The sequence below is a fragment of the Eschrichtius robustus genome, chromosome 16, assembly GCF_028021215.1.
Source record: "Eschrichtius robustus isolate mEscRob2 chromosome 16, mEscRob2.pri, whole genome shotgun sequence".
Lineage (NCBI taxonomy): Eukaryota > Metazoa > Chordata > Mammalia > Artiodactyla > Eschrichtiidae > Eschrichtius > Eschrichtius robustus.
The window spans coordinates 16,023,496-16,046,081 of NC_090839.1; the positions used below are offsets into that span (position 1 = coordinate 16,023,496).

The 22,586-nt window shown below is 51.1% G+C and overlaps 1 protein-coding gene across 2 annotated transcripts in view; it reads left to right on the forward strand.

The window, feature by feature from the left end:
- The window catches only part of RIMS4 (regulating synaptic membrane exocytosis 4), a 61,204-nt gene extending 43,466 nt beyond the window's left edge, over positions 1-17,738 (forward strand). For both annotated transcript variants that reach the window (XM_068524038.1, XM_068524037.1), the window contains exons 3-6: positions 11,946-12,058; positions 12,353-12,454; positions 13,062-13,201; positions 17,520-17,738. In XM_068524038.1, coding sequence (XP_068380139.1) covers positions 11,946-12,058; positions 12,353-12,454; positions 13,062-13,201; positions 17,520-17,738 — 574 coding nt within the window. The remainder of the gene's footprint in view (positions 1-11,945; positions 12,059-12,352; positions 12,455-13,061; positions 13,202-17,519) is intronic.
- Positions 17,739-22,586: the final 4,848 nt, after the last annotated feature.

Genomic DNA, 22,586 nt, shown 5'->3' on the forward strand with positions numbered 1-22,586 from the left:
AAACACTTAGAACAGTGGCTGGCACATAGCAAGCATTATTATTATTAGCTGTTGGCATTGTTGTTTGTTGATTCAGCCACTGTAAGTTGAGTATTTTGCTCCTTGTGGCCAGTTGCATCCTAGTAGATAGAGTGAGCCACCCCCATTATAATTGTGTCTAGAATGTGCTTAGCACAGGATAAGCACGGGATAAATGTTGGCTGTGATGATTATGATTATTAAAAGGTTTGCGGTGGGTGTCTTGAGACAGTTGAGGAAGGATCAGGTGCTTTGGAGGGTGATTCGTCCAGGAGAGGGGAGAGCCTTGCTCTCCCAAGAGGGGCTGAGTCTTGGTGGAGCCCAGCCAGGTGCTACCCCCTTCCCCCAACACCTGGGTGAGGAAGGGAAGTGGAAGGGACAGGTGGGGACACCGAGCTGTGGTCAGCCTCCTCTTTGTTCTGGAGGTATTTGGGGCACTGGCAGGACCCAGATGCCAGGCTCTGAAATAGGAGGTGGTGTGACCGTCCTCCCCCTGGGCTCCTGCCAGCCCAGCTGAGGCTTATAGGGAGCCGGCATGTTTGAGGAGCCCCCGCCAGCCTGCAGCCCCTGGTGCTGCCGGGTGTGTTTATTCCCGCAAGTGGGCACAGGGGTTTTCATTTAGCACCTACAGTGGATTTTCATGTAGTACCTACAGTGTGCCAGACAATTGGGCCGGGCATCTCAGAGACCCTGCCTTCCACTGACCACGCAACTAGCAGTGTGGTGAGAGATGCAAAGGGCAGGCACAGAGAACTTTGGAAATGCTGCATGCAGCCAGCTCTCAGGGCTGGGGAACAAGGGCTCCCCACAAGGGTTGGGCCATTCTGCCTGTGACAGTGCTTGGGCTCCAGGCTACACGATACCAGTTACAGTGGCTTTAGCCCTTGCTAGTCAAAGTGTGGCCCACGGCCCAGCAGCATCCCGTGGGAGCTTGTTAGAGATGCAGCATCTCTTGGGACTTCCCTGGCAGTCCAGTGGTTAAGAATCCACCCTTCCACTGCAGGGGGCACAGGTTCGATTCCTGGTCGGGGAACTAAGATCCTGCATGCCACGTGGCATGGCCAAAAAAAAGAATAAAAAGAAATGCATCATCTCAAGTTTCTTTTTTTTTTGTTTTTGCTATTTAGCAAGGTAGTATTTTTATTTGTTTATTTTTAAACAAGTTTCAAAAGATTTTTTTTTTAATTGGGGTATAGTTGTTTCACAGTGTTGTGTTAGTTCCTACTGTACAGTGAAGCGGAGTTCCCTGTGCTGTACAGCAGGTTCTTACTAGTTACCTATTTTATACATATTAGTATATATATATGTCAATCCCAATCTCCCAATTCATCCCCCACCCCACTTTACCCTCTTGGTGTCCATACATTTGTTCTCTACATCTGTGTCTCTATTTCTGCCCTGCAAACCGGTTCATCTGTACTCTTTTTCTAGATTCCACATATATGCCTTAATATACGGTATTTATTTTTCTCTTTCTGACTTACTTCACTCTGTATGACAGTCTCTAGGTCCATTCATGTCGCTACAAATGACCCAGTTTCGTTCCTTTTTATGGCTGAGTAATATTGCATTGTATACATGTACCACATCTTCTTTATCCATTTGTCTTTCGATGGGCATTTAGGTTGCTTCCATGACCTTGCTATTGTAAATAGTGCTGCAGTGAACATTGGGGTGCATGTGTCTTTTTGAATTATGGTTTTCTCTGGGTATATGCCCAGTAGTGGGATTGCAGGGTCATATGGTAATTCTGTTTTTAGTTTTTTAAGGAACCTCCATACTGTTCTCCACAGTGGCTGCATCAGTTTACATTCCCACCAACAGCGCAAGAGGGTTCCCTTTTCTCCACACCCTCTCCAGCATTTATTGTTTGTAGATTTTCTGATGATGCCCATTCTAACCGGTGTGATGTGATACCTCATTGTAGTTTTGATTTGCATTTCTCTAATAATTAGTGATGTTGAGCATCTTTTCATGTGCCTCTTGGCCATCTGTATGTCTTCTTTGGAGAAATGTCTATTTAGGTCTTCCACCCATTTTTGGATTGGGTTGTTTGTTTTTTTGATATTGAGCTGCATGAGCTGTTTATATATTTTGGAGATTAATCCTTTGTCCGTTGATTCATTTGCAAATGTTTTCTCCCATTCTGAGGGTTGTCTTTTTGTCTTGTTTATAGTTTCCTTTGCTGTGCAAAAGCTTTGAAGTTTCATTAGGTCCCATTTGTTTATTTTTGTTTTTATTTCCATTACTCTAGGAGGTGGGTCATAAAAGATCTTGCTGTGATTTATGTCGAAGAGTGTTCTTCCTATGTTTTCCTCTAAGAGTTTTATAGTGTCCAGTCTTACATTTAGGTCTGTAGTCCATTTTGAGTTTATTTTTGTGTATGGTGTTAGGGAGTGTTCTAATTTCATTCTTTTACATGTAGCTGTCCAGTTTTCCCAGCATCACTTATTGAAGAGACTGTCTTTTCTCCATTGTATATCCATGCCTCCTTTGTCCTAGATTAGTTGACCACAGGTGCGTGGGTTTATCTCAGGGCTTTCCATCCTGTTCCATTGATCTATATTTCGGTTTTTGTGCCAGTACCATATAGTCTTGATTATTGTAGCTTTGTAGTATAGTCTGAGGTCAGGGAGTCTGATTCCTCCAACTCTGTTTTTTTTTTTTTTTCAAGATTGCTTTGGCTTCATCTCAGGCTTCTAACAAGATCCCCAGGTGGTTCTTGGGTTAAGGTTGAGAAGCTCTGGCTTAACAGTAGTAATGTTGTAGAGCTAACACTATACAGAGCACTTGCTACGTGCGGGCACTGTGCTAAGTGTTTTTACACGTATTGACTCATTTAATTCTCCCAATAACCTGATAACCCTGGAACTGTTAATATCCTCATGTTACAGATGAGGAAATGAAAGCCAAAAGAGATTAATTAATTTGCCCAAGGTCACACAGCCAGTAAGTGACTTCAATTTTGGGGATTCAAATCTAGCATTTGGAGTCTGCCCTTAACCATTCTACTCGACTCTTTCCCTCCTTTAATGGCTGCGTCTGTCAAGATTTCTGGAGGTGGATGCTTCCAGGATGGTTTGGTGGCTCAAGGAGTCTGTCTTTTCCCTCTGCAGGCCTCAGCATGGTGGACCGATCCTGGTTTATCCCCTGGGACTGGGGAGGGGTTTTCTTTTCCAATGCCCCTTTCTGCCTGATTGCAAATTTGGTTCTGTATGTTAAGGATGGAAGGGAACAGTTATGGGTTGGGCAACCATCCAAGCTCCCACTCCCACCCCCGCCCCAAGCAGGCCCATCTCCCCTAGATAAAGGGCAAGGATTCAAGCCCCCTGAGAAAGGACCGTGAGAACAGCACCTCCCCAGACCCCTCATCAATCCTGAGATACTCCCTGGTGACCATCTGCTTCAGTTTGGGTTCCCCAGAACCAGACCCAAGACATGGATTTGAGTGCAAGCAGTTTACTTGGAAGGTGATTCTGGAAAACCATGGTGGAGGGGCCAATAAGAGAGAGAGGGCAGGGGAGGCATCCAATAACATGTGTGTTGAGAAGCCAGCTGCCACTGTGGGCATCCGGAGCTTAATCCTGATGGGGACTCTAGGAGTCAGTGTGGAACAGGTGCCTGAGAGTCATTTCCTGGGAGGCCAGGGAGCTGGGGTATTTATACTCCCACTCTCATCGGTTACTGGTTGATGGATGTTCATGTTTAACTCTCCTGCCCTTCCTGTGGCAACGAGGGCTCTGGAGACCAGAGAAATTTCTTGGGGGCCAGAGAAATATGGCCAGAGGAATGAGGGTGCCAACAGTTAGAAGTCACTGAGCACAGACATGGTGAGGCTCGGGGGATGTGGGGGACAGCAGCAGCGTCTGCTGTGCTTTCTGAGTGCACAGCGCCACCATCTCCCAGCTGCCCGAACCAGACGACTCTCCCAGACACCTCCTGCTCTCTCGCACTCCGTATCCAGTCCATGATTGGGCTCTACCATTTCACTCCTAGTTGTCTTTGACTCCATCCACTCCCCTCCCCTCCCCCAGCCGTGAGGCCACTCATCACTCTTGCCTGGATACCTGCAAGTCTCCTTTTTGGTCTAAACTGCACAGTCTGTCACTCAGCACTTTTATTTCCTCTGGATTCTGCCAGCTTCCCCCAGTCCGCAGCTGTGTGCCCCCTGCTCCACCACTGAACCTCTTACACTTCCCTCCGTCTCACCTCCAGATCTTTGCATACATTGCTCCCTCTACCTGGCACTCCCTTTCCTACCCCTGCTCCCTCCTTACCCTCTGACTCATTCTTCCTCCAGATCTCAGCTAAGAACATAAGCTATATCTCATGTGCCAACTTCAGCTAATTGATAGCGGCTTCCTGGAGTGCTGCTGTGTTGAGAAGGATTCTGAAGTGCGGTCCGGGCCTGGCAGGAGCGTTGAGGTTGTTTGGCAATGTCTGTCCTGGGAGTGGGCAGGGGAAGTGGAATGGCTCAGGTCTGCCATTCCTCTGGCTGCATCAGCAGCTTCCACAGCCTGTTCTTCCCCCACCACAGCACCCAGCAGTCTGTCTTACTTGTCACATGTGTGTCTTGTCTGTCCTGCTAGACACTGAGTTTGGTGCCTGCTCAGCACAGGGCCTGGCCCACAGGAGATGCCCCACAAATTTGGATGAGTAATAGGTGGAGACTACGTGCAGAAGTACATACACACACTTGCCTCTCCTCCCCGCCCCTCCCCAGCCTCCTTCATCACAGACCCAGGGTCTCAGCATCCTCCCCATACACGCGAAGCTCTCCAGGCTGGCTGCTGGTGCCCCTCCTCCTCCTTCCCTCTGCCCCTTGTTGTCCTGTGGTGTCTGGGTCATCAGCATCCTGCTCCCCGGGTGTCTGGGTCACGGTGCCCACAGCTCTGGAGAGCAGAGTGTGAGCCGATGGCAGGGCCACTGCACCCGGCCTCAGGGTGGCTTCCTGTCACGGCTGCTTCAGTCATCACCAAAGGCCCAGGAGGATGGGTGGGTGGTCAGAACCCCCTTCCCCTTTCCCACCTCTGCTACTTAGCAGTCATCGTGCCTGAAGGACAAGCAGGACAGATGTGGCCATGGGCTAGGAGATGGGGATTTGTTTGCTTCTGTTTTATAAGCACCAGTATTTGTTGAGCACTTGACTGCACCAAATTCTGTTCTAAGGCATTCATCTCATTTAATACTTACAGCAGCACCAAGGGTGGCCTATCATTGTTCATTCCTGCTTCACCAAAAAGGAAACCCAGGCTCTGAGTGGTGAAGAATGTGTCTCTACAAACAGTGAGTGGGGGGAATCAGGATTCAGATCCAGGCCTGCCTGACCCCAAAGCGTGGACTGCAAATCCCTGTGCTCTGCCCTGGGCAAGGCTAAGGTCCCCTCGGGACACAGAGACAGTGTAGCAGAGAGGCAGAGTAGATGAACCCCGGAACCAGACTCCCAGGTTCAAATCCCAGGTCTGCCACTTAGCAGCAGCGTGATCTTGGTCGGGTTACTTAACTTTTCTGTGCCTTGGTTTCCCCTTCTGGAAAGTGGGTATTAATAATAAGTACCTAGCTTGCACAGCATTGTTAAATGAGGTTTAAATGAGTTAATATGGATAACTTAGTACTATCAGTGCTTGGCTCATGGCAAGCTTTTGATCAATAAAAAATAAATCCCTGGCTTCATGCCTAGGAGCTACGCTCTCGTGGCCCGGGGTTGGGGGAGGGGTAGGTTTGGGAATGTCTTGAATACTTGAGAAGCTGGAGTCAGGATTGTGTGATGCTGTGTATCCTGGCATACAGTCAATTCTGCTGCAGTGTGTGTTTTGAAAACGCAAATTTGTTCCAACGCGATTGAAGTATTCTGGAATAATTTGAGCACAATATAAACTTCGCCTTTGCTCAGGTGTGATTTCATCCACGAGAAACACGAGGTGAACTCGGGAAACTGCACCCATTTAGGAATGCACAAAACATACTCCTTGCTTCCTCCTCCCTCAGCCCCCACCCCCCCCACACACACCTGGTGTTACAGCTTCCCACCCGTCCGTTTCAGGCAGCCCTCCGTCACCACTTTGCAGTAACTCACACTGCAGACCTGCTGACACTCATTTCCAAAAGCAAGCGTCAGGCTGTCTTCAAGGTAAAGCACCATATTTATTGTAGTATCTATGCGTTTCTTAACCATCTTACAGGTATAAGACTGTGCCACCTTTTTTATTATGTCCCCGTCCTTTTTTTTTTTTTTGATACACTTTTTGGGTGTTGTGCCCCTAACCATCTTTTCCCCATAAGCTCTGTGTTTGACTGCAGGACTTTGCACTGCACTGTGGTTTTTAGGAATGTATGTTTTGCGTTACAGCAGAACCGACTGTATTGCAGGCTCAGCGAGGCTGTGGGAGGGTGGATGGATGGGCGATGGACATGTAGGGGCAGGTGGTGAATGGATGGACAGAGAGCCCGTGAACCTTTCAGAACCGCATAACCCATACTCACCACGAGGGCTGGGCCGCCTTTTAATTTCTGATGAGTTGAGACAGGCAATCCATCTGGAAAAGAGAGTAGAAGTCAAAACCCCCGAATAACCCAATTATTTCTTTAACCATTGAGAACATGGGAAAACCAGAGGCCAAACTGAGCTCAAAGGTTAATAATAAAAGACAAATGGGTTTCAGCTCCACAAACAAAAGTAACAGGATTTGAAAGGCAGGAAATCTAATTTCACCAATAACACAAAACAAGAGGCCAGCAGAACAGAGGTTTTAATCCTGTTTCAGGTCTCTGCCTCTGCCTGGTGGCATGTGTCCCTTGGAAGAATCAGCTGCTGTAGCCACCCTGCTCCCCCTCCCACCCCGCCCCAGATGACCTGGGCTTTGTCTCAGGCATCCAGATGCTGCACTTCCTAATCGGTCGGGAATTGGAAGTGCCATGAAAACACCACAGAGAGGGAGAAGAGGCTCTCCCAGGCCAGGCAGCAGGGACCCGCTAGCCACAGCGTCTCAATCCTTTATTCATTCAGCACATGCTGTGTGTTAGGCCCTTTGCTAAGCACCTTGCCTGCGTCATCCTGTTGACTCTCCCCAACAGCTCAGCCAGGTGACTATAATTTATTTCCGTTTTATCCATGCAGCTCAGAGAGATTACCAAACTTACCTCAGGTTGCACAGCCCTGGAACCCAAGGTCTGTATTATGCCGAGTTCAGTCTCAACCAGTGTATTTTCCCAGTTTGGGGACAGCCCAAGGGTTTGGCAGTAAACATCTATTGAGTTCCTACTGAATGAGGCATGGTCTGAGTCGCAGCAGGTATGTGGCATTTACTGATTCAGCACGCTCTTTCCTCCCCCTTTGGGAATGGGTCCTATAAGCAGAGGTTTTCCAAACATTTAAAACTGGTTCAGCACGGGCACCCAGCAGTGGAAGGGCTGCACGCTGTCTCTAGGGTAGGTGTGGGCTCGTTTGCAGGTAGGAAGATTCACGTGCAGAGCCTCCAGCAGCTGGCCAGCGAGGCGTAGGATCAGCTCTGACTTTGTATCCTCTGCCTTCCGTCCTTCTCCAGGGAAGTCCCCAAGGTGGAGCGGGGTCTCTGATGCAGTTGGTCCCCTGGCCAGCAGGGACCTACCTCCACTTTATTCTTCCTCCCTCCAGCCCCATGGAGGATGGGACAATCCGTTCAAGGTTTCTGGGGCGTCAGCCTGGTTCCTTGGCAGCCAGCGAGGCACCCTGGGATGGGAAATCAGGCCGCCACCCAGATATTACAAACAATTACCGCTGGTTACCGGGCCTGCCAGGTCCCCATTGTCTGCTCACAGTCCCACCGGGAACTGAGGCAGACAAGGACGATGTTGGAGGAAACTTTCCGTTTCAGGCTGCAGAAGGCCTTGCTCTGCCTTGGGGGGGGGCTGGGCCCCTTCAGTGCCTTAGATCCCACGAGGCACCGCTACTTCTCGAGCTTTTAGAGCCCAGACCCTCCTAAGAGAATGGATTCCGGACCCTCAGGAGGCTGGGGTGGAAGAGAAACGGGCGTGGAGGAAAGGCCAGGTCACCGGCTGTGAGCGAGTCTAGGTCTTAGCTTTCGTGCCGTTAATTCAGGTGCTTTGGGTTTGCAAGAATAGCGGGTATCCATTTCTGTCCCCAGGTAATTAAGTTATTTTTTCCATACTTTCTCTATAACACCGTTGCATAATTGTAGAGATAATAGATTCGGACGCTTGACTGCCTGGGTTCCAGTACTACTCTGCCATATCTTAGTTTGGTCCTCTCTCAGGTGCAGTGGGAACATATGCTCCTCTCCAGGGCGTGGAGGGACACACACAGCCTCAGAGATGCTCCAGAGTCATTTGACAGGACACTAGACAACATTTCTGCAAAGCATGGCGCCCTTTTCTCAGCTCCACCCAATAAGAAGGATGGGCACGAGTCCCCTCTGCTTTCAGAATCCCCAAACCTCTGTGGAGTTTCCCATCATCCCTTAGCACCACCAGCCCAGCCTGGGGACCCAGACCTTCCTCCGTTCTCTTCCCTCCCTGCCTGACTCCCTCTGCTCTCCCAGACTGGGGATTTGGGGTTGGTTTGTTTACTCACGGGCAGGACAGCCAGGTTTTGCACCTCTCCTTCCAAGACTGCTGCTTCTTAGATTTGAAACTCAAAAGCTAAGAATCTGACTGTCTTGTTCTCTGCATCCTACCGGGTCATCCCTTCTCTGAGGCAGTAGACCTAGGATACCGTGACTCCTGCCTGAATGGGGAAAGGGTGGCAGCAGGTAGTAGGAAATCATGAAAATGAAAAAGTACTCAGGCTAAAATCTCAAATTATTATCCTTCCATTGACTCTGCCAATAACGTAAGTCAAAGCAGAATCTGTTGGAATGATTCTGGGACATCTCATGCGCTTGAGGAAAGAACCGCTGGACAGGACTGGGTGGCTAGTAGTTTGGGGCTCTTTTCGAGGACAGGCCATTCACACGGCTCAGTTCTCGTGACTGCTGGTCTCCGGGCTTCTCTTTCATTTCCCAGAGAGAGTCTTTGCTTGACTGAGCTTGGGTCAGCTGTCTGACCCTGGGTCCATCAGCTCTGGCCAGGGGACAGGGTCACTGCATTCATTAGTCAAACCAGTTGCTGTAACTAGCCTCTTCAATCAATGACTTACGGCTTAATGATAATGACTTAATACAGACACTCGTATTTTGCTCATGCAGACTTCGGTGCAGGTGTTTCTGGTCATTGCACCCAGCCAGGCTCCTTTATTCTTGTCTTTTTTTTTTTTTTTTAATCCAATACGTGTTTATAATTCCTCTACTGTCAGATATTTAGATTGTTTCCATTTTTACTATTATAAATCATCCGTGGCTAAATACAGTCCTTTTCTCCTCAATGTCCAAAAGCCTAAAACAGTTGATTTCCCTCTTTTCTTCCTGGACCTCTGTCCTTTCCTGTCTTCTGTGACATTGTATACACCTGCAACATAGACCTTCTCCAAGGTCCTGAACTAGACTCTCTTGCCCCTGCCTTGTCTCAGTCACCCTCCTGGGCGAGAGAGAAGTACTTACTCTCTCCTGCTCCTCACTAAGCTCCTTTACTCTTGTGCTTTCACCATCCTGAGGACCTCAGGACCCTCTGCTGGTGACTCTGGTCAGGATAGAGAGAAGATAGTATGTGGGAGGTGACCTTCCTTCCTCTCCCCTTGTTGCTGGACCCTGTGTATCCATTGGCCCCCACTTCAAATTCTCCTCTCCTGGTCCATTCTGGGCCACTGCAGCCAGCAGTGATTCCTCTCTTCTGATGACCCCTGGGCTCCCACAACCCAAGGTGGGCGGGTAGAGGACTGGTTGTGCCTCATAAGAAGACAGTAGTCTTTTTTAGTTGTTTCTTTGGGGGCAATATGTTTGTTTGCTCAGCAGAATGGTAAGGTGTTTGTGCACGGAGTCTTCTCTTGTTTCTTCCCCCAGCTTGCTTGGAATTTTATACATAAAGGTCAAGTAGTCTTGGGTGACATGAATTGGGCAGTGGCCTCGTATAGTAGCAGGCACTGCCATCATATAGCCCTCGGACAGGTGTCTTTCTCACTCCTGGCCTCAGTCTTCCAATCTATGAAATAGGGAGTCTGCTGGGTTGGAGGACACCTTCCTGTAACTGTTTGCAGAGCCAGCAGGTATGTCCTTTGCCAACTGTGAGGTTTTGTGAATTAGCAATGAGGTGTAAAGGCAGACAGCTGTGGTTCAAGCACCAAGGAGCATGTCTAGGGTGTGAAGAGCTGAGTACAGGCAGAGAAGACCGTGAGTGAATTGTTCTCTCTGAAGAACTGGGGAAAAGGTAGACGAGCAGAGTGGTTTGGAAGCAGAAGGGGGCACCCTCGGAGTGGAACCACAGACCCCCGCCTCCCTTGGATGCTCCTCCTGCTCCTTCAAGGCCGAGAGCCCAGCAGGTTCCCTGAGAAGGGAGCTGGGGGCAGGGTGGCAGCTGCTCTCAGGCTGGGGAACAAAGTGTGCAGTGCCCTTGAGGCCCAAGGCAGGCTCCCCTTCCTGTTCAAAGAGGCCCTGGCTGCTGCCGCGAAACCCAGCGCACAGTACGTGCTTATTAAAAGTTAGCTGTTACCCTTGGAACATGCCCAGGTGGAAAGTCACCTGAGGTTGGCCTTAGAAGTGTGGTATCCAAGTGCTGACTCTGCCCTGTGAGTTCTGGCTTTAGGTTAGCCTGAACCTGCTTCCTCATCTGAATAATGCTGATAAAGTCAAAACAAAACAAAACAAAACCAACCTCCTTTGTTTGTGGCAAGGTTCCTATGAGAATGCTTTGCTCCTAAAGGTAATAGGGGCACATCAGGCATGGTACTTAGCACCTGATCTCATTAAGTACAACAGACCTAGGAGATGGGAAAGAAAAAACTAAAATTGGTTTCAGCAAAATAATATAATGATAATCGTTGTTGTTGTTGACTTACGTAACTAAAAAAAAAAAAAAAAAAAAAAGAAGTATCTCTTGCTTCAGGCAGAGTTTGATCCAGGAGGTCACGCAGTGCCACCTGTGTGATATTTTCCTTCGTGGGCTCCAGACGGCAGCAAGAGAGCTGCCAGAGGCTCCAGTTTTCTGTCTCAGGTTCAAATCTGATGGGAAGAGAGAGCTTCTCACTTCCTACAGTTCGAAGAAATCTTCCCGGGCAGATTCTTGTGAGCTGCATTGGGCCACACGCCCAACTCTGAGCCAGTCACTGGCTAAGGAAGGAACGGCTTGATTGGCTAGGCTGAGCCTACGCCAGCCTCTGGAACCAGGTCTGCTCTGCTCCATGGGAATCAATGCCTTGGGGGAAGGGGCTCCCCAAAGGAGATTTGAGGTCTTGTTCCCAAAGGAAGGCGAGTGGACGTTGGGCAGCTCTATGGCAAGAACAAGTAGAACCTCGGAGGCTGAGCCACTGGCGCCGTGCATCTCAAACTGTCCAGTGCAAACAAGTCTTCTGGGGCTTGTGTTAAAAGCCAGTTGCTGATTCAGCAGCTGGGGAGTGGAGTGGGCCTCAGTTCCCTTTCTAATTAGCTCCCGGGTGATGCTGCTGGTCTCTGGACCACACTTGAGTGTCGCAGCTCTCACCCATAGAGCCAGGCATTGACAAACATCATCTCCCGTGAGTCCTACAGCCACCCAGAGAGGCAGGTGTCACCATACCCATTTCATGGAGGGGGAACCTGAGGCTCGGCGAGGAGAGGTAGGACAGGGAAAGGTACAGGACACAGAAGCTAAGCCCTGGAATTTTGGAGTCAGAGCTGAGATTTTAGGGCCATTAAAGTAGAAAGGAGGCAGAGATAGGACAGCGGTCTGCCTGAGGCTGGGTGATGGATGTGGACAGAATCGCTGTGGAATGAGGGCCGTTCTGGAGCTGATTGCCTGAGTCATCAGAGTCCTCAGTTGGCCCCTGGGAACGTCTGCTTTTGTCTCATCCTTTCTTCTTGCAGCCTTAACTATGGGGGAGTTTGCCTGGCATCGGACGCCCAGTTCAGTGACTTCCTGGGCAGCATGGGGCCAGCACAGTTTGTGGGCCGCCAGACCCTGGCCACCACGCCGATGGGTGAGTGTCCCAAGACCTGTTCCAAATGTTGGGGGGGTCCCCACCAGAAGCCCCGTGCCTCTCCCTCCTTCCCCTCTGCCTTGGCTCCATCTGCTGAGCACCCAGCCTGGAGTGCAGTTCCTACCTGCCAGGCGCTCCGCAGAGCCCGGGCGCTTGGTGTGGGAGTTGGTTCTGGTCTTGTTCGGGGCTGGGAGCAGGGGGAAGGGATTTCATCCCTCAGCGGAGAGAAGGAGCTGAGTCCTTGACGGAGCTTCCAAGCCACTTCCCAGTCTCAGCTCTTGGGGCCTTCTGCAGGGGATGTGGAGATCGGCTTGCAGGAGCGGAACGGTCAGCTCGAAGTGGACATCATCCAGGCTCGGGGACTGACGGCCAAGCCAGGCTCCAAGACACTGCCAGGTGTGGAGGCTGCCCTCCCGTCTGCAGGGTTGGGGGTGGAGGTCGGGGGGATGCCCTGAGGGCTGTCTGGGTCTAGAAGACAGAAAATTGGGTCCAGCTCTGGGGGATCCCTCAGTCCCAAAGCGAGTGACTCTTGTGTAACTGATGATTTAGGATTTTTTCTGGAGACCCAGTTGAAATTGTCCGTCGACCTTGTCAGCCTTCCCGGCTGGACTGAGCTCCTGGGGGGCAGGGACTGTCTTTCCTGTTTATGGTTTTCTACCCTAGTGCCTGGTAGGGCTCATGGAATACCGTGGGTGCTCAGCAGACATCTGAGTGAATGGGTCAGCCACGAATATATAAGCCCGGGAAGGGTGGGCAAGCCAGGGACTGAGAGAGGGAAAGGGTGAGCAAAGGAAAGGGGAGGCAGACAGGACCACCCGAGGGGGCCGAGTAGGCCCCAGCTAACCCTGGCTGCACCCCACCACCTACCCCCACCTGCCCCTGTTGCCTCTTCTGGAGACCCCCTGGGGGGACTCTGATCCCCAGCAGCGGGTCCCTCTGCTGTGCCCTTCGCCCACCATTTGGGGCTCAGGCTAGAACTCATCCTGCTGGCCTCTGTCCCCAGCGGCCTACATCAAAGCCTACCTGCTAGAGAACGGCATCTGCATTGCCAAGAAGAAGACCAAAGTCGCTCGCAAGTCGCTGGACCCGCTGTATAACCAGGTGCTGCTGTTTCCCGAGAGTCCCCAGGGCAAAGTCCTGCAGGTGAGGGGCCTCGGGGCGGGGCGGGCTGCAGTATCAGAGGGAGAAGGAGGTGCTTCTTAGGGGTGGGGGGCTCCCTGCAGGGCCTCATCTGGAGGAAGTAGAGCACTGTGGTTAATCTGAGCGCCACAACTTGCTGTGCGACTTTGAACAAGTTCCTTTCTGAGCCTCAGCTTCTTCATCTGTAAAATGCGGGTACTAATAGTACCCACTGATAATGTTACTGTGAGAGTGGAATGTGTGCTTTGTGCAAGAAGAGTATTTGCAAGTTGGGCTGTACAAGTGGCTGCCGTTAACATCATCATCATCATCATCATCATCATCATCATCACCATCACCATCACCACCACCAACCTCTGGAGGCCAGGGGCTTGGCATGGAGCACAGTGGCAATAGACTGAGAGCCTTTGGAGGATCCAGAGAGGTCTTTGGCTCCTTGGCTTTTAGGAGGATCCCGGAGCTAGAAATAGCTGCCCATCATGGGGTCGGCAAGGCCCGGGTTGGATGCCTGCAGGAGCCATATGCCTGCTCTCTCAGAGCTGCTATTTGGACACCTCTAGCTTATACCTCAATTTCTTGCTCCTAACCTGGGCAGGCAGAGCAAACAAGGGTAGGGCCAAGGTATTACAAGTCGCCAAGACAGTGGGACTTTTGCCAGACTGGGAAGCCCAGGTCCTATCTAGGGCATAGTCTTTCAACTTGTGGGTTGAGACCCATCACTGAGTTGTGAAATCAGTTTAGTGCGTCTCAACAAGTATTTTTTTTAATGGAATGGAATAGGAAATAGGAAAGAAATAGGAAATAGGACTAGGAAAGGTAAGTCTTAGTAAGATAAGTCCTATTTGGTGGAGCACTTGCTTCAATTATGAATCCCATGTGTTTGCTGGGTGATGATATAAATGTCTGTCTTTCTGTATATACTGGTCAAAAAAGTTTGGAAAAACCCTTCTGGTCTAAAGACATTCAGAGACAATTTAAAACAACCAGAAGACCATCTGGGGGCCACATCTGGTCCACTGGACAAAGGTTTGTGCATTTTGGCCTGAGCATCTTTGGAGAAGCTCCAGAGCACATCCCTATCTGGGATGCGGAGGGAGTGGGGAAACAAATTGGACATGGGGTCCTTGCTACTGAGCCTCCTGACTAATGTCAGAGCAGGACAGACCCACTGCAATTGAGGAATGCCAGTTGTATTAGTCTGCTAAGGCTGCCATAACAAAGTACCATAGACTGGGGGGCTTAAACAACCGAAATGTATTTCTTACAGCTCTGGAGGCTAGAAGTCCAAGATCAAGGTGTCACAGGTTATGTTTCCTGAGGCCTCCTTGGGCTGCAGATGGCCACCTTCTTGCTGCGTGCTCACATGGTCTTTTTTCTACATGCAGACATTCCTGGTGTCTAGCTGTGTGTCCTAATCTCCTGTTCTTATAACAACACCAGTTAAAACCACAACCACCCTAATGGCCTCATTTTAATGTAATCTCCTTCTTAAAGGACCAGTCTCCACATACAGTCACATTATGGGGTTAGGGCTTCAACATGAATTTGAGGGAACACAGTTCAGCCCATAACACCAGTGAAAACAAACCCATCCACACACCAGACGTGAGCTTCTGATCAGCTGCCTAAGGGGTGTTGAAGACTGATTAGTTGAGTGACCTCGGACGAATGATTTAACCTCCCTGAGCCCCAGTTTAAACAGCTGTGAAATTGGAATCCTTTTTTGTAGGGTTGTTGGGAAGGTTGAATCTAAGGATGGTTTAGCCTTAGAACAGTTCCTGACATGCAGTAACCAATAGCAATGGCCCATGTTTTTTGCACATTACCCTGCATGCTTGAAGAACGTCTTACAGCTTACAGCGAGCTTTCACATCCATTATCTCCTGTGGTCCTCGCTTGCCAGGTAGGCTGAGTGCGGGTGATTCCATTTACAAACAAGAACTCTGAGACTCTGTGAGGCTAAACGACTTTGCCCAAAACCACCCAGCCAGGACTGGGATTAGAACCTGCGCGTGTCTGACCCTAAAGCATGTGCATTAAGACAACAGGCTCTATGAGTGATAAGCCAGCCCACCTTTAGAGAGGGGCAGAGTTAGAAACTGAGGTGCCGGAGAGCAAATGAGGGTCCTGTAGCCACAGACCGTCCATCTGGCCACTCCAACCTCCAACCTCTTGGAGGTTGACCAAGAAATAAGGAAGACACTGCAGAAAAGAGTCTGTTGGAAAAAAGGAAGGAGGCTAGCATGTACACTATACATGTAGCAGCCACTTTTTTTTAAAATTGAAGTAGAGTTGACTTACAATATTGTGTTAATTTCAAGCGTATAGCAAAGTGATTCAGTTATTTTTTTCAGATTATATTCTACTATAGGTTATTATATGATATTGAGTATTCTTGTTGCTTATCTATTTTATATATAGTAGTTGGTGTCTGTTAATCCCATACTCCTAATTTATCCCTCCCTCCCTCCCTCTCCCCTTTGGTAACCATAAATTTGTTTTCTATGTCTGTGAGTCTATTTCTGTTTTGTAGATAAGTTCATTTGTGTCATATTTTAGATTCCCCATATGAGTGATATCATACAGTATTCGTCTTTGATTTACTTCACTAAGTATAATATTCTCTAGATCCATCCATGTTGCTGCAAATGGCAATATTTCATTCTTTTTTATGGCTGAGTAACATTCCATTGTGTGTGTGTGTGTGTGTGTGTGTGTGTGTGTGTATACGTGTGTATACACATCTTCTTAAGCCAATTGTCTGTTGATGGGCACTTGGGTTGTTTCCATGTCTTGACCATCATAAATAGAGCTTCTATGAACATTGGGGGTGCATGTGTCTTTTCAAATTAGAGTTTTCATCTTTTCTGGATATATACACCCAAGAGTGGGATTGCTAGATCGTATGGTAGCTCTATTTTTAGTTTTTTAAGGAACCTCCGTACTGTTCTCCATAGTGGCTGCACCAATTTAAATTCCCACCAACAGTGTAGGAGGGTTCCCTTTTCTCCACACCCTCTCCAGCATTTATTATTATTATTATTTATATATATTATTTATTTATTTATTTATTTTTGGCTGCATTGGGTCTTCGTTGCTGTGTGTGGGCTTTCTCTAGTTGCGGCGAGCAGGGGCTACTCTTCGTTGTGGTGTACAGGCTCCTCATTGCAGTGGCTTCTCTTGTTGTGGAGCACAGGCTCTAGGTGTGTGGGCTTCAGTAATTGTGTCGTGCAGCCTCAGTAGTTGTGGCTCGCGGGCTCTAGAGCTCAGGCTCAGTAGTTGTGGCGCACGGGCTTAGTTGCTCCGCGGCATGTGGGATGCTCCCGGACCGGGGCTCGAACCCGTGTCCCCTGCATTGGCAGGCGGATTCTTAACCATTGTGCCACCAGGGAAGCCCGCATTTATTATTTGTAGACTTTTTGATGATAGCCATTCTGATCAGTGTAAGGTAATAACTCATTGTAGTTTTGAATTTTTCTAATAATTAGGGATGTTGAGCATCTTTTCATGTGCCTATTGGCCATCGGTATGTCTTCTTTGGAAAAAAAAATAGTCTCTTTGGGTCTTCTGCCCATTTTTTGATTGTGTTGTTTTTTCAATATTGAGTTGTCTGAGCTGTTTGTGTATTTTGGATATTAACCCCTTGTCGGTCACATCATTTGCAAGTATTTTCTGCCATTTCTGTAGATTGCCTTTTTGTTTTTTTGATGGTTTCCTTTGCTGTACAAAAGCTTTTAAGTTTGATTAGGTCCCATTTGTTTATTTTTGCTTTTATTTCTTTTGCCTTGAGAGACTGCTCTAAGAAAATATCGCTACGATTTATGTCAGAGAATGTTTTACCTAAGTTCTTTTCTAGGAGTTTTGTGGTGTCATGTCTTACACTTAGGTCTTTAAACCATTTTGAGGTTATTTTTGTTTGTGGTGTGAGAGAGTGTTCTAATTTCATTGATTTACATGCAGCTGTCCTACTAGCCACTTTTTAAAACTTTGTTTCCGAGGATCTGGAAGCAGAGGGCCTTTTGGGGGGTGGGGTGGCAGGTAGGACGCTCATCATGTAGGGTCAGCCCTCAAGGCTTGGGCTCAGAGATGGGGCGTGTGGAGGATGGAAAGAAATGGCAAGACCAGAGGCAGGAAGCCAGTCATCCAGTGACCAATAATGGTGGCACTGGAGCCAGGAGAATATGGTGGGACTCGAGCCATTTTCGGCGGTAGAATTCCCTGGACTCGGAGACAAATGGGGCGTGGGGTGACCCCAGGTTCTGGTTCTGGGCCCGTGAGTAGCGCTGGCAGGATTTGAACCACTGTGTCTCTTGCCCCGCAGGTGATCGTGTGGGGGAACTACGGGCGGATGGAGCGGAAGCAGTTCATGGGCGTGGCCCGCGTACTGCTGGAGGAGCTGGACTTGACCACCCTGGCCGTGGGCTGGTACAAGCTCTTCCCCACCTCCTCCATGGTGGACCCGGCTACGGGCCCCCTGCTCCGGCAGGCATCCCAGCTGTCCCTTGAGAGCACCGTGGGGCCCTGCGGCGAGCGATCTTAGTGCCAGGGAGGGGGAGGGGCTCGCCAAGATGGTCTGGAGGACCGCCCAGCCCCGACCTGGGACCCCAGGCCCAGGGGCACATTGAACAGAGGAGGATGGGGTTCTCCCCCCACAGCGGGGAAGCAGAACGGGGAGACCTGCCCCCGCAGGGCCCCTCCTCACCCCTTCTTTGCCTCCCATCCCCTGAGACCTTCCCTCTCCCGATGGGATTGGCTGCACTTTTGACTTGGCTGGTTCTTGACCTGGTGGATGTGGCTGCAATCCGGAGAAAGGAAAGACCGAGGTGGCAGAGCAAACCATCCTCCTGCCCCAGACACTGTCCGACCGCTCCCCCTTTTTGCCTCCTTGGAAGCTCGCTGCCCGGAGCCAAGTCCAGAACCCAGCGGCCATCTCCATGGTGCCAATTACCAGCAAGTGTCTTTCCTGCGGCACCGGGTTCAGGCAGCTACTCCTGCCCCAAAGCCTATGGGGCAGCTTTGCAAGGATCCGGAGCCAGCTCCGGGGGGCCCCAAGCCCCCGACTTGAAGAGGAGCTCAGGCCTCCCTCCACCTGCCCGTGGAAGGAGCTTTGCCGCAGCCTGTTCGAGTCCATCTGTCCGTCGCCTGCCTGCCCCTCTTACGGTGGCTCTAGGACTTGGGGTCCTTCAGGGACCAGAGGACAGGAGGGGTGCCCTGGGCCTGGCACAGATCCCCAGGGTACCTGCCTCTGTGGGATTGCAACAACCTAGTTTGCAAACCGTTAGTGGACTGGACAGAACTCTGTCGCCTGTGTTTTAGCAGAGGAGTTGTGGGACCCCGATTTTTGAGAACCCCAGCTCCAGAGAGCTCACCGTCTCTGAATTTTGGAGATGCAGGATTGGAGAGGGAGTCTGAGGAAAGCTGGGCTTGGGACTGGTGGTGCCCAGGCGACGGTTTCCCAAGTAGGAGAATCCCTCCTTGCTGGATGAGGTCGAAGGTTATCTTGTCTGGCCCTCTGCCTCCAGGCTAAGGGTCTGGGGAGGCAACAGAGCTCCCCAATTTTAGTCTTTTTAAACAAACCACCCTGTACTAAGGGCAGAACCCACTGCCCCGGCCTCAGTGACCTTGGCTCAAGGAGAGAAAGAGAGTGAGGAGAGGCATGAGTGTGAGAATTGGGAGATTCCTTCTCGAGCAGGCCTGGGGCCCTCCCCGGGGCCTTTACAAGCCCTTTTGCATGCTGGGGAGGACGCAGGCTGGCCCCCCTCTCTAGAAGCACATTTCTGCCACCTCCCCTGGGAGGTGCCCAGCCGCCCACTCCCCATACCCCCCCTCATTACCCAGTCCTGCTGTGTAGGGCATAGTCCTGGTTAGCCGGGTAGGGTTAGTGTGCCAGGCCCTGTGCCTGGTCTTAGCTCACATAGAGTCCTTACAGAGTCCCCAGACGGGGCGAGAGGAGATGGAGTGCGTTCCAGGAGACGGCCTTTTCCTCCTCGATGGCCTGGCCTGGGCCTGGATCTGGAGCCTGGTTCACACGGGAGGCCGCCCTCAGCCCCCCGCCCCCCCCTCCTCCTCCCCTCTTCTCCCTCCTCCTCCCCTCCCCCTTCTCCCCCGCCCCATGTAGGGTTGTAGCCAGAGCTGCCCATGATACTCAGATGTTCTGATTTATTACCCTTGGTACTGATTTTATTTAGGAAGCACTCCTGAGGATGTGAGCCTTGGCAGAGGGGGCCTGGGCTCCATCAGAGGAGGTGGTTTTCCGCTGGGGATGCCCGGCTGTGTTGAGTTCCACCTTGCTCCCGGTCCCCCTCTAGGCTATTGACCAGGTGATTCCTTCCACCTGGAACCCCTCAGCCTGTTTGAGCCCTGGGCCCCCTTTAAAGTTCTGGATGAGGTATAGCGCCCCCATGCTCTGGGAAGGGGAGATGGAGGTGCCCCTTTGATCCAGGAGGCCTTCAGACCTTCCTGAGACTGTGGTGGCTAGAATCCCAAGGCTGGGGCAGGAGGCAGCGGGGCTCTGGAGGCCCAGAATCAGCGCCTCCCCCCTGTGTTTTTTTTAAACCAGTGTGATTTTTCTGCCGTTCGTTTATTACTCACCATTCGTAATATTTTGAGCCAGGAGAGCGCCTTCTCTCTCCAGCTGTCACTGCTCTGGTAGTTCAGGGGTAGCTTTTCAAAGACAGGGTGGAGCCTGGCTGTTTCAACCAGAGAGAGGGGGGGTGTGGTCTGTGCGCCCCAGCCTGAGCCTGCCCTTGGTTGTCTGCACAGCCTTTATAAAGGGAGAGAGCGTGCTCCAAAGCAATAACACCCAGAGGGTGGTCACCGAGGGCCCCCCTCAATGACTTTCTTGTTTGTTCTGTGAATTCTCAGCTCACCTCCTGGAGGGCTGGGCTGTGGTGAGGGCTGGAGCCCTCTTTCTTTGTATCATCGTTGTGAGCACATGGCCACCTTCCAAGGGGCCCCGACCATTGGGCGTGGGAACCGCCGTCTGTCCTCACCAAGGGATGGGGGTTTGGGGAGGGGTGACTATTCTCATCATTAGCTTTGGGGAACCTTCACGCCTGCTCCTGTCTGATCCTTTGCCAGCTCGAACTCCCCCATTTGGAGAAGAGCAGAGAGGGTGGAGTTGGGATTAGGAGTCGGGGGGCTGGGGTCTCTAGGGGACAATTCTTTTTTCAATCCCTGGGCCAAAAGTCACATGCAGGGTTATGGTGGGAGGGAGTCATCTCCACTTTTCCTTCTCCAGAGTCTGCCTGTCGCACTAAAGCAAAAGGGGCTTTGGGACCATAAGTGAAATCATTTCCATTTTACAAAGAGATCACAGGCCTCGGGGGTCACCTGTGAGTTTATGGCACCCCCAGCCTGGGCCTCCTCCTCCCACCAGAGGCTGAGCTGGAGCCAGGGCAGGACCAGCTGGGGCCACCATTTCCCACAATATTTCCTCCGCCCTTCTCTCTGTGTCCTTCTCCCAGGGGCCTTGAAAAGATGGGCAGTGCCTACTGTAGCCCATCTGAGAGGGGAGGAAACAGGCTCAGAATCAGTAAGTGATTTGCCCAAGATGAGACCCCTCAGCATGTGAGCCAAAACGAGGGCTCCACTGTCCCTCCTTTGTGGGACAGAAGACCGTCGCTCCAGGGCACATCTGCCATGATAAATATTTGTGACCTTTAAGCCCTGGGCCACCCAGCCCTGCTTGGTTCCATCTTGATGGGCCAATAACTTTTCTGGCCCCGGGTTTGGAGGAAAGGGTTGCCATAGAGACCTCGCTCTCCTGGGGGTCTGGCCTGACTAACTGAGGCTGTGCAGGATTTGGTCCAGGCCTTGATGTCTAAGTGGGGACTCCCGCCAAGGGGCCACAACCCCTCCGAGACCAGCCTGAGGGAGGCAAGACACTGGTTCCTCCCTGGGGCTGTGCGGGAGTGAGCTGGCTGTGGTACACTTCATCTTAAGGAAATCCTCACCAGACCTTCAGATATAACAACAGCTGATCTTCCTGTAGTGCTTTTCAAACTTCTTTTGTTTTCAAACTGCTTTTACCTTGCGTGTAACCTCACAAGAGCCTCTGGGCAGTCGGTGGACACTTGTGTTATCAGCCCCATTTTACAGAAGAGGAAGCTGAGGCCCTGGGAGGGGGAGGCACCTGCTAAGGTCCCACTGTGAGCTGGTGGCTGAGCCTGGATGAGAACTCAGTTCTCCAGCAGTTCAGAGCTCTTTCTTCAACGTGGGGTGAAGCAGAGAGTTGAGGTCACGCACTTTACAAGCTGATCCGCCATCCGGCTCCTTATATCAGGAGCTCACAGGCACACCTCAGTGTTCAGAGGTACCTCTGAGCCCCGCTGCCCTTGGAGCACGGCTGTTGCGTCAGGCAAGGCCACCTGCATTTATTTATTGAGCAGCGGCCCTGTGCCAGGCCCAGGGGACTGGGGCGCCCCATCTCCATCCCCCGTTGCCCTGTAATGACTCCTTTGGGCTCGGGGAGGCCCTGTGTCTGTATAGCAGCATTTCCGAGTGGACGGGAAACGTTCTGTCCATGAGGTCATCTGACTCACAAACCCTGACGGGGAGGCACTGACCGTGCCCGTTTGACGCATAGCTTCTGTGAGGGCAAAGTGGAGACTTGAACACGGGGCCTCAGGCATCACCTCTGGAGCCCTTTCACTCCACCACTGCCTCCTGAGGGGTGGCAGGAAGGCAGGACCCCTGGTCCTCAGGCCCACTCTCCACTCACTCACCTTTCACCCCCCTTCCCTCTTTGGGAGCAGGAGCCCCTCAGGCTTTTGGGGAGGGAGGGTTTCCTGGGCCCCTGGGTTGGAGCGGGTCACGTTGCATTGTGTTCATGACCATGTAGCTCATGTTGAAAATTAAAGTTTTTGGCTTTTCTAACGTGGCTTGCTCTGCTGTGTGTTGACGCACTTCTCTCTGGGACACTAAAGGCCCTTAGTTTTAAGGATCTGAGTGCTCCGGGACGTCAGCTTTGTTAAAGTCTCCTTATGGGGCTGGGGCCTGGCCCAGGAACCCTCCCAGAGATGCACAGGAGGGAACAGGGTACTGGGTGAACCCAGTCATTTTACAGATGTGGCAACTGAGGCCCAGGGAGGGGATGAGACTCCCCGAGGTCACATTGTGGGTGATTGGCAGTACCCAGATCTCACAGTTCCCAGAAGAGACTGTGGTCCAGGTGTCCCCGTGACACGGGTGTCAGCAAGGCCGCCCCACCCTTATCCCAAAGTGGGGCTGGCCCAGGACAAAGAGCATCAGATTTGGGGGTGGGACCAATTCCACTCTGCGCGCCGAGTAAGAGAAAGGCGTCATTTAAATAGTGCAGAGATTTGCCCACTGGTCCACGCTGGACCCTAAATGTTTCCCTTCAGTCGGTCCGTCCCATCCCTGTGCT